At 42.6% G+C, this 12,500-nt stretch overlaps 1 protein-coding gene across 1 annotated transcript in view; it reads left to right on the top strand.

Annotated features, from left to right (window-relative positions):
• LOC134071730 (low-density lipoprotein receptor-related protein 1B-like) overlaps nucleotides 1–12,500 on the top strand; it is a 250,591-nt gene that overhangs the window by 155,869 nt on the left and 82,222 nt on the right. Inside the window, exons 58-61 of the mRNA XM_062528566.1 lie at nucleotides 1,036–1,219; nucleotides 3,881–3,966; nucleotides 6,279–6,401; nucleotides 11,732–11,913. Coding sequence (XP_062384550.1) covers nucleotides 1,036–1,219; nucleotides 3,881–3,966; nucleotides 6,279–6,401; nucleotides 11,732–11,913 — 575 coding nt within the window. The remainder of the gene's footprint in view (nucleotides 1–1,035; nucleotides 1,220–3,880; nucleotides 3,967–6,278; nucleotides 6,402–11,731; nucleotides 11,914–12,500) is intronic.

The following is a 12,500-nucleotide window of genomic DNA, read 5'->3' as shown; positions in this document are numbered from 1 at the left end:
TATTTCTGGAGCCAAAAAATTCCTCCCACCTGATTTAATAGGGAGAGACTCAATACTCTACACACACCATCGTCAAACAGGCATTAAAAATGCAAAGGTCTGACACAAAAGGGCAAACACAATGTCCAAACTCCCCCATTCAGTTCCTCCTTTGCTGTGATTTGTCTCCTCCGTTATACTGTCTCTGTTCACACACTCACACACACTTCACTCATACATTCACACACACTCTCTCTCTCACACACACACATACTCTCTCTCTCTCTCTCTCTCTCTCTCTCACACTCACACACACATACACTCTCTCTCTCTCACACAAACACACACACACACACACACACACTCTCTCTCTCTCGCTCTCACACACACACACACACACACACACACACACACACACACACACACACACACACACTCCCTGTTCCTAACACGAAGGCTCAGTTGCTGAGGCTATAATACAGGTTGCATCACACCACAGCCATGTATGACGTATGTGCTCAGTTCAGTTCTGTGTTCACATTTCCAAATGAAAGGAAGTGCATCAGTTGAGTAAGAGAGCAGGAGAGGAGGCACTAGGCAGACAGTCCTGCTGGACTACACAGCCCACGGGAGCCTGTGCAGGTGACATTGGGGACTCAGAACAAAACTTGCAAGGATTACTGGTTGGTCTTGTACGCGGCATCCTTCACAGTGTGTCTTTTTCCACTGAACTGTAGGGGTTTGCCTTGTCTTATGAATATGAATGACAACATGTATTATTTAATATCGTTATTGGTGTATTTTTTACTCCTCTTTGGAGAACTAAATTTGAATTAGAATGTACATCCGAGGGTTTGATGTGTTGCGAAAATCTGGAAATTACATATCATGATATAAGGTGAACTCTGACCTCTCTCTCACACTCTCTCTCCCTCTCTCCCTCTCTCTCTCTCTCTCTCTCTCTCTCTCTCTCTCTCTCTCTCTCTCTCTCTCTCTCTCTCTCTCTCTCTCTCTCTCTCTCTCTCTCTCTCTCTCTCCTTCTATGTGTGTGTGCAGTGTAAGTGTTGGGCGGGCTTCTACTTGAAGAACGATGGGAAGACCTGCGTGGACACAGACGAGTGTGTGCTCAGCTTCCCCTGCAGTCAGCAGTGTGTGAACACCTACGGCTCCTACAAGTGTGTGTGTGCCGACGGCTACGAGGCTCCCGCAGCCAACCCCCACAGCTGCAGGTCCACCTCAGGTAAACAAAAACAACAACAACAATGACACGATGCATTTATGTAGCGCCTTTATCCACACTCAAAGCGCTTCACAGGGAAAGGGGAACCTCACTGACCACCAGCCGTGGCCTACTGGTTAGGGCTTCAAGGTTGTAACCGGAGGGTTGCCGGTTCGATCTCCGACCAGTCCACGGCTGAAGTGCCCTTGAGCAAGACACCTAACCCCCCACTGCTCCCCGAGCGCCGCTGTTGGGCAGGCAGCTCACTGCTCTGGGTTAGTGTGTGCTTCGCCTCACTGTGTGTTTACTGCATGCTGTGTGTGTTTCACTAATTCAAATTCAAATTCAAATTCAAAGGGTGCTTTATTAGCATGACTGTTTGTTACAGCGTTGCCAAAGCTACAGTAATCAATATCACAAAGAAAAGAAAATATAAGTGCATTATGCAATGCATACACATATGAGTGCAAAATAAACAGTAGTGGAAATGTGTGTATGTATGTGCGTGTGTGCGTGTGTGTGTGCGTGCGTGCCTGCGTGTGTGTGCGCACGTGTGAGAACATATGTTTTTTGTGCATATGTTTTTCTTACTGTTTACTGTCCCTCAGGTTATGACATTTCAGGACGTACTGTGCGGCCAGGGCAGCAGAGGGCCCTTCACCAAGAATTATGGCTAGTTTTTCGTTGTCTAAAATGTCTTCAAAATTTGGTATACTTTGTTTTAAGTTTGTGAAAAACGTTTGTCTTAAATTTTCATATTTTTTGCAGTGGAGGAGAAAGTGCTCCTCTGTCTCAACCTTCTCTGCCTGACAGTGACCACATATCCTTTGTTCTTTCGGCAGCCAGGTTTTCCTGTGCCTGCCTGTTTCTATAGCTAGATTGTGGTCACTGAGCCTGTATTTGGTCAGGACTTGCCTCTGCTTCATATCTCTGACAGAGATGAGATACTCTGCCAATTCATATTCTCTGTTTAGGATTAAACAGAGAATATGTTTTAATTCACGGATTGGGATAAAAGCAGAGACCAAATTTCCCTCACGGAATGAAGAGTGTATATATACACACGGTATACTTATACTATACCAAACACTCTGCTGGTCAGCTCACACAAACACAGCTCAAGTCTCTCCCAGGCCATGTTACTGGAGGGCCAGAAAAACACTGATTTCCCGTTGTTTGCTATGATTGGGCAGTGGAATGGCGGTCAGTACTGCCAGCGCTATGCTAGCGTGACATGAGACTCGAGCGTTGACCTTGGCTCAACTTTCAGAGTGTAACGCAAGGCTGATCAACGCTAGTTTTGATGTATCCTATAACATTTCAGACATTCTGACTAATCAAAGCATTACAACACTCTTTTAGTGTAGTTGTACAGAGATTAGTACTTCACATCACCTAGCAACAAGATTATTTCAATTATCGAGTCATTATGGTCTGGAGTGTTCTTTGCCACTGCTTTGGTGTGATCTGCTTTTGGCATTATCTATAACTGTGTTTGTGTGTGTGTGTGTGTGTGTGTGTGTGTGTGTGTGTGTGTGTGTGTGTGTGTGTGTGTGTGTGTTACAGTAGGACCCCCAACAAACACACACACACACACACACAAGCATAAGCTTGCTTTCACTCATACACCTTCACTTAGGGAGGCAGGCCTGTCAGAGTGCAGTAAGCTACTCATCTCAGTGCAGGTGGCAGGTGGCAGGTGTCATGGCCGCATGTGGGGGCAGGAGATGGAGTCGCCGGGGTAATCACTGCCCACTACACTACATGTGGTCAATATGGAATCACACACATCCAAACGTGTACACATACACCTGTCCATAGAAAACACACACACACACAGATAGATGCTGACACATACGCATACATAGATACTGAGGATGTGTCATACTCAAACATGCACACACACACACACACACGCACACGCACACGCACACACACACACACACACACACACAAAAGTTTGTTTTACTCACACATACTCGCACTCACACACACTCACACACACATACAAGCTCAGACATGCACACCCAATTTCTCTGACTCAAGCACAGGTTGAGTAATGATTGACAGGCCGAATCATTAAGAGGATGCTGACCTTTAGGTGTTGGCATAGCAGTGCCAGTCCAGCCGATGCCATGGCACACAGCATTAGTCTCCCTCATTACGGCCGGGGCACCTGACGGGTTGGCATGGCACCACTGCCTAATTCAGCACCAGAAATATCACATGCCACGACTAGTCGCTTGGTACGGTCCATGTTAGTAATTAGGAGGCTCTGCAGCACCTGTTGGTTTAATTGTCTTTCTCCTGTTTTATTTATCTATTTGTACACCTCTTTCTTTACCTCTCTCTGTCTTACCTCTGTGTTTGAAAGTGAATTACATTTTGCCATCTTTTATAGGGTTTTTTTGTTTTTTACTGATCTATTTTTATCTCTAACGGCAATGATTGATTGATTGTCCTGTTTTGAAACTGGAAATAAAGCATGTTTTTTAAAATAAAAAATCTTAACCTCTCTCACACTTTATATCTTTCTCTCTACTTTCTTTCTTTTTTGTCTCTCTTATTTCTTATTTCTCACCTCATCATTCTCTCCCTTCCTCTCTCTCTCTCTCTCTCTCTCTCTCTCTCTCTCTCTCTCTCTCTCTCTCTCTCTCTCTCTCTCTCTCTCCCTATTCTCAGCTGAAGAGCCTTTTCTCATTCTGGCTGACCACCACGAGATTCGGAAGATCAGCGTTGACGGCTCCAATTACACCCTCTTAAAACAGGTAAGGTCCGCACTCCTCTCTGCAACGAGAAATCGTGTCGGAAATCAGGCCTCAGCAAATCTTCAGCCCGGGTGCAGAGACACCTTTTCTATTACAAACTAGCACCTACAGTACCTGGCAATGTGCAAAGGGCCATCAGAAGGATTGATAATGTGAAAAGTCAGGTGGCAAAAACATGCCAGAAACATCAGATAGAAGATGCTAAAATCAACCCTGCTATGGTATGGCTAGCAGGTGTGCAGCTTAACATTCAGAAACTAGAAAAGCAAACCCCTGAGGGGCTAAAGCACAGCTTCTCTGTGGTCCCTGGTCGAGGAAGGCCTAATGTTTCTACATTAAATATAGACTCAGGTAGCGTTTGAGGCTCCCAGAAAAACACCTCACGGTGATACCAGAATTTAGTTTTGTTTGGCTTTATCATATGGTAGTATTAAGATAGTTGTAGTTGCACCACCACATCCAGTGCATCTGAATGTTCATGTAATGAATGTTCATGTCATGGGGTGGTGGAAGAGTATAGTGCATAAGGAACTGGGCTAACATGTAGTAGCCTGAAAAGTTGTGAGTTCAATTCCCACCGTTCACTTCTACCGTTGTGCCCTTGGGCACTTAACACCAAGTTGCTCTGGGGGCGAATGGCCCTTTTAATATAATTGACATATGTCAGTTGCTTTGGATAAGAAGGTCTGCTAAATGAATGAATGTTAAATGTCAGTATACTATTCAGTAGTACTGTCTGAAAGACATGGAGCTGAGGTAAAAGGGCCACATTAAAATGCCACCTTTATCCGTTTGCAGAAAGTCCATGCTGTGCCTTGCCATATTACTTGGAATGACTTAATAAGCGTTCACTTTGTCAGGTTAACAGCTCTCCACACAGCCCTGCAGTTCTAATATGCTGTGCACTGCCCACAACCAACAGGAGTAATTCAGTCAGAAACACAGTTGAATGGAGTCGACTAATGACAGCCTCAAATGGAATCAAGTGTTTAGCGATCATGAAATGATAGAATGCTTGATAGAATGTCAGGAAAGATCATGCTGAGCTGCAGTTCTAATCCACTTTAAAGAAAATACCAAGACAATTTTTCCACATATAGGCTGACAGATGTAATAGTCTTGGCAGACATACTGTAGGGAAGTGGGTGACATGACAGAAGCGAAAGTAAGATTTAAAAAGGCAAACAGACGTTAAGGTTTCTTTCTACATGGTACAAAGAATCAGAACTGATGCTCTGAATTCTGGTTCTGCTGTTTCTGAAAGTAACCATTGACACTTACCACAATCCAGATTACACCTGCAGACTATTTTCACCCTAAAACTGACGAGATGTGCACTGTTTTCATACATATGCCGGTACATCTTATCAGTCACTATTGCCACATGTACAGTTTGAGTGAGAAATGCACAGTTAGTCATTGTTTTTGGTTGGCACTACTCAGACATTTGTATTACTCATTCCATGATTGCCCTATGCTTACGAGCTATACCTCATTGTAAAGGTGACAAATCAACGATTTATTATATGACAATTAATAAACGACAATTATATGAAACACTTTACTGGTTGGTATTACTAAAGGGGATATATAATGGGCCAAAGTCAAGTTTCCTTACTTTTTTGTGAGCAGTTTATTTTGTTACAACTAAGTTGTTACTACTATTTCGTTACTATGTTGTTACTTCTCAAGCATAAGAAGTGAAGCAGATGCTTCACATCTCACTCGACCCTGGAATGTGTGTGTGTGTGTGTGTGTGTGTGTGTGTAATCTTCACTATGCCCGTGCACATGTTCAATGTAGCTGATGAAAGACCTTTCCTTGCCTTTGCTTTTGAATAACAGTTTGTGGCCTTCAGTCACACATGAATGTATGATGTTGTTCACAGTGAGCCAGGTCTGCTTTTCACATTCATTGCTAAAGCATTTAACCTTCAGTACAAAATAAACATGCTGCACAGTAATTTCCCGCATATAGGCCACATTGTGTATAAGCCGCAGGACAGTGTTTTATGCAAGTTAGAATGAACAAAGCTATATTAACACCATATTGACTGCCCCCTTGTATTAAACTCATAGCTGAATAAATTTTGCAAAATCAATGTATAAGCCGCGGCTAATAGTCGGGAAATTACGGTAAAAGACCCTCCTCATCATTAGGCACACACTGAAGAAACAGTGACACTAACTGTTCTCCTGTTCTTTTCTTCTTTATTCTTCTTCTTCTTCTTCTTCTTCTTCTTCTTCTTCTTCTTCTTCTTCTTCTTCTTCTTCTTCTTCTTCTTCTTCTTCTTCTTCTTCTTCTTCTTCCAGGGCCTCAACAGTATTATCTCCATCGACTTTGACTATAAAAAGGAATTCATCTATTGGATCGATTCGAGTCGGCCAAGCGGTAGGAGGATAAACAGGATGCGGTTGAACGGCAGTGACCTCAAGGTACAATAAAGACCAATGGCAGCACACCCGACTGTTAGTGCATAACTGGTCACTCTTGGCCCCTTCTCCAGCAAGGTCAAATGCAATTCAACCGTTATTGTCACCTTTTTCTCTAACCATATTTTCTCTCAGACCAGGTCAATGGTCACAGTCTTTGAGTGGTAGTGTAAAGTAGCAGATAACTGCTGTTGTGACCTTTTCTCATTATAATTGAATAAGTTTTACCAATAACTACCAGCAACTAGTTTGGTTGAAATAGAACAGCAACTTAATATATGTTGGAGTGTTTTCATTAAGATTCTGAAAACACCTCCAAACTTGAACTTCTCAATTTGTCACATCCTGCAGAAAAACTGAGTAGGTGCTTTATACCCTGAAAATGTAAGTATCCTCACATAGTCCAGTAGAGAAGTGCAGTACAGCAAAAATAGAAAATGAAATGAATTGGCACAGACATTATGGCATTCTCTGATTGGATCAACTCTAAAGTCCTTTTTGAAATAGCAGTTGACTGCAAACTCAGTCAGACATCCGACACAAGCATATGTTGACTGAGCTTGGGCACTGATGCTCAGATAGCCTGTGCAGAACATCTTTAGGCCAATCTACTGTATAGTCCAGGTGACAAGCATTGCTTATAAAAAATGATGTAGAAGACATACACTATGTCAAGCTCAAAGACCTATATACAGCAAAAAACACCAACAACAACAACAAAAAAAATGCAGACAAGGCATACTCGGGATGAAGTTCGACTGGACTTCAGCATTCTGTTGTTATAGACATTAGGTGGCATTCTATGCGTCAATATCTCTCTGGCACAAGACGTTGAATACCTACTGCACGGTGAAATCTGTTAGCAACAATATTTTTTGTCAAGCGACCCTTGTCGCCTGGACTAAAAAAAGATGTAGATATTTGTGCTCAGAGTATGCCTTGCGATCATACAGTCGTATTGTTATAATGGTCTATTACTGTATTAACCCACTGTTAGCATTGTGTGAAACACTCCAGTCATAGCCGCCATAGTTGAGTATGGAGAAGTGGGCCCTTGGGGAACTTTCCACCCTCTTGTCTCTGGTACTATTCCCGCCCATTGAATAAGAACTCAAGCGGGTCCTGTGTGTGAACGCTGCCCTCTCCTGCCGCGCCGCCATGCCCCCTTGCCAGGCTCAGGCAGCGATGTCATGGATGCGGTGCCAAGCTGCGCCCGCCTGGCACCTGCTGGGTCGTTCTCAGCTCGTTATGTTTCAGCCGAGGGGATAATGGCTCATTAGGCTCCAGTGAGTACACGACTCCTCTCTGATTTACACCGGACAGAGATGGCAGCCAAGTCACACACCAGTACACACACACACACACATGCGCATACACGCACAAACACACATACACGCACACACACATGCACACATGCATACACACACATACGCATGCGCATACACGCACACACACACACACACACACACACACACACAATAAACACACACACGCACACACACACACACACACACACACACACACACACATGCACATACACGCAGACACACACGCACACACACGCACACACACACACGATCACACCACACACACACAATCACATAACACGCACACACACACACACCACACACACACACACACACACACACACACACACACACACAGGATCCTGTGCTAAGAGTTGAAGTGGCAAAGCAGGGGTTAAAAGGCTTCGCCACTCTCTGTGAAAGTGTTTTTTTCCTGGTTGATGTTTGCCTGAAGGATGTACAGTTACTACAGTACTTTACAGTTGGACTCAGAATGGATTTGGGATACCACAAGTTGCTCTTGTCAAAAATAAGTGATTCTAGATCAATATAACAAGACAAAATATATTGTCTCGCTATTTTTACACATTTGCTCTAGATACTTTCAGATGTTCTATATGCAATCATCTGGCAATAGAATGACAGACAAATGTGCATCGATACTAATAAAGGATAGACATCTAGTTCTTATAAACATAAACATCTAGCTATTTTAAATCCAGCATTGTTTTTGTTCAAGGAAATTAATTCAAAGAAAAATGAAGAGAAGATGTTTTCATGAAACTACTTGAACATTTTGGAATGTATGCTGTGCCATTGAATGTAGAGAGATATGTGAATCCTTTTATTTCAGACAGAATGTGCATGCCCTATGTGAGTTTTCCCCATCCAAGGTAACTCAGGTTGGAGCCCATATATCCTTCAAACAAGTAAGAGTCTCTCACTGAGAGACTCTTACTTGTCCTTCTGGCACTTTGTCTTACTGAATGTTCAAGTTGCTTTGGACCTGGACAAAATAATATTTCTATTCAGAGTATACTAGCATTCCACTTGAACTTCCAACTTGTCATTCATGCAGAAATACTCAATACAGTGCTTTATACCCTAACAATGCAAGCACCTCCACATAGTCCAGTAGAGAAATGCAGTGCATTTGATCAGCATGTTGAAGTCAGAGATGTTGGACTGGATGCTGTGTGCTGTGTGCTGGTGTGCTGTGTTATTGAAAGTAGAGAGATATGCGGAATGCTTTTATTTCAGACAAAATGTGCATTCTCTATGTGGATTCTCTCCATCCAAGGTAACTCAGGTTGGAACCCATATCTCCTTTCATCCAAGTCTGAATTTATCACTGATGTCTTTCTGTGCTCAAGATCAAGTTCAAGTTCCTTTGATCCTGCTTTTAAACTTCAATGTTTGTTCCTTTCTTTTGTTAGTTTACATTAAGGTAGATGGACCTGGACAAAATTTTATTTATATCCAAAGTTCAACGTTTATTGTCATGTACTCATAAAAAGCATGTATAATGAAATTCCTTGTGCTCAAGTGTCCATTCAACTGCAGAAACAAATTAGAAAGAAAATAATTAAATAAATTGATACTATACAAAAAGAGGGGTTGTGGAGCACCAAGGGACACCCAGGAGCAACAGGGGCAAGGAAAAACTCTCTTGGGCAGATGGTCCCCGATGAAAACATATACCTCCTTGGCGGAGGTAAAAAAGGTTTTGGAGAAAGTGGTCTTCAAGCAAGTGAAGCATGTGAATTCCTTTATTAGAATATCCTACTAGACCATATGCAGTCTGGCTTCAAGTGGTCATTCTACTGAAACTGCTTGTATCTCTGTGACTGAAGCATTGAGAGTAGCTAAGTCCTCTGTTCAGTCATCAGTATTCATTCTACTAGATTTATCTGCGGCTTTGATAACCATGACATTATCCTTTCTACACTATCTGAACTGACAATCTCTGGGTAGGCTGGTTTGAATCTTACCTTTAAGGATGTTCTTTCAGCAGTTCTTGGCAGGGACAGGTATAAAAATCTCATGACCTCACCACAGGAGTGCCTCAGGGGTCAGTATTAGGGCCTCTGCTTTTCTCTATTTACACCACTTTCTTAGATGAGACCATTTGCCTCCATGGATTTGACTATCATTGCTATGCAAGCGACACTCAACTTTACCTATCTTTCCCATCTGAGGACTAGCGTTACCCATCGGATTTCTGCACGCCAAGGATATTTCAGTCTGGGTGAAAGATTGGCACCTTTAGCTTGATCTCTCAAAAACTGAGCTTTTGGTTTTTCCAGATAAAATAGCAATTCCCCAACAGATTAACATCCAGTTTGACTCAACTTCACTGAGCACACCTACTGTAGATCGGCACGTAACTTAGGTGTCGTAATTGATGACTGACATAACTTCTCTGTACGTGTAGCCTCAAAATCTTGTTGGTTTATCCTTTACAACATTAGGAAGATCAGACCTTATCTGACACAAGATTCCAACTTGCCGTGGTTAGCTCCAAGCTGGACTATTGTAATTCACTGTTAGCTGGCCTACCTGCTTGTGTAGTAAGATCATTACAACTGATTCAGAATGCTGCATCACACCTGGTTTTCAATCAGGCAAAGAGAACACATGTAACCCTTCTCCTAGTTACTCTCCACTGGCTCCCTATAGTGTCCAGAATTAAATTTAAATACCTCACTTTAGTCTATAGGACACTGACTGGATCTGTTATCTTCATTCAGTGATCACCTGACATCATTCTGTCGTGAGTTGCCCAGAGCTCTCCGCTCCTGTGATAGTATTACCTATTAACTTTTAAATGATTTGCTGTTAAATTTAACTTTTGTATTATAGTTATTTGTATGTCGATGTGGACAAAAGTGTCTGCTAAATACCTTAACCAAAACGTTTTTTGATGAAAAACATATTGGGCCTGTGATGTCAGACTTAACATCTGAATTATAGGTCAGAGTAAATAACCAACCCATTATTTTCAAGTTTAAATCATGTTGGGTGTAAGGGTGTAGTTTAGCATTCCTGAGTTTTGTTGTTGACTCAATCCTTCTCAATGAGAAGTCCTCAGACAGCTTTTGTGCCCACAACTGTGGAAACACATCCCTCATTAATTGCCGCAAGTTTGCTCTAAATTGGCGAGGTTGTGCAGCTTCTTCACAGAGAGCTCCAAGTCGCCCATTACTTTGCGCAGCACATGTCCGGGGCTTCTTTTAAAGTCAGCTTGAAAGGCTCAAAGTGATTAAAAATCTGCTCATCACACAGCAGGGAATGTTTTTCTTTTTTTGTTGTTGTTGTCTTTTGTCTTTGTTTTATTTTTTATTTTTTTATTCAGGTTTTTTTGCAAAGCTGGCCAGTTTTTGAACACCACAGGACACACCAAATGTTTTTGTTGTCATCTTCTTTCCTATATGTTGTCTCCAGGTCTTGCTTGTATGAAGTGAACTACTGATAAAACAGTTGTGAACACTTGAAATAAGCCCTTCTTTCTGCCTTTTGGTGTTTTAAGCCCTCAATGCCGTCTCCCAGGCAAAACTGCATGGAAGAGACTAGGGTTAGGCAAGGGTTAGAGTTAGGATTAAGGTTAAGGTTAGGCAAGGGTTAGAGTTAGGGTTAATGTTAAGGTTAGGGTTAGGTGCCTTGAAGTCGATGGTCGCAGCGATTCCTCAAAGTAGTCAGTGGGGGCTTAAAACAACAAGATTTTTTTCTGTTTTTCTCTTGTTTGCTTTTCTTCTGATGTCAGCTGTGATTATTGATGTTGATGACAATCATCTCTATCTTGGAATTATTAATGTGACGTTTATCTTTCACTAAATGTTAGAGACCCGACAGTGAAATGAACTCCATCTTCCTATTGAAGTTTGTCTGTGTGGTTGCTTTGCATAATCTAAAGATGGCTGATGAATAGTGCTATCTCACAAGCAGCTGATATCTTGATAGCCGCTTTTGTCTCTCTTGAAAGGCTTTCAGTGCCGCATGTGTCCCTCTGTGTCTCTCCCTGGCTAGATAGTCCACAGGAGCTCAGTGCCTAGTGCCCTGGCCGTGGACTGGGTTGGGAAAAACCTTTACTGGTGTGACGCGGAGAAGAAGTCCCTGGAGGTGTCGAAGGCTAACGGCCTGTACCCCACCACCCTGCTCAGTGCTGGGGTCCGAAACCCCGTCAGCCTGGCCCTGGACCTCCAGACCGCGTGAGTACCACGGAAGTAGTGTCTCCCGCTTGAATGCGTGCATTCACTGGCGCACGGCGCTACTTTGATACCACTTAGTTAGCCCAGTTCATTCATTAGGATCCAAACAGAGATGAAGTTAGAAGCGACCACACATCTCCATGTTTTCCCATGTCTATGTTAGCACCGTGCGCCAGTGAGTGCACACATTCCACATTCAAACGTGAGAGGTATGTATCAACTCATCTTAGTTAATAGCGTAAATAGGGAATATCGTAGTTTAATATGAAGTGTTCATTTAATCCATCTCAAGGGTTGCTATACATTTACATTTACATCCTATTGATTCATTTACCAGATGCTTTTATTCATAACGACTTAAATACTGTACAGTATGTCAGTTATATTACCAGGGCCATTCTCCCCGGAGCAACTCAGGGTTAAGTGCCTTGCTCAAGGACCCAACGGTGGAAGCCGGATATTGAGTCTACAGCTTTTCAGGCTACTGCATGCTAGTCCACCATGGTGGAGAATTCAAGTTTTATGAAGTCATATAGTAAAGCTAGATCTGTCATTACAATTAATCATGTGACATGACTCACTGATTG

The sequence above is a fragment of the Sardina pilchardus genome, chromosome 23 (assembly GCF_963854185.1).
Source record: "Sardina pilchardus chromosome 23, fSarPil1.1, whole genome shotgun sequence".
NCBI classification, from domain to species: Eukaryota; Metazoa; Chordata; class Actinopteri; order Clupeiformes; family Clupeidae; genus Sardina; species Sardina pilchardus.
The sequence above is the reverse complement of the archived record's forward strand: the minus strand, read 5'-3'. Positions and strand labels throughout refer to the sequence as shown.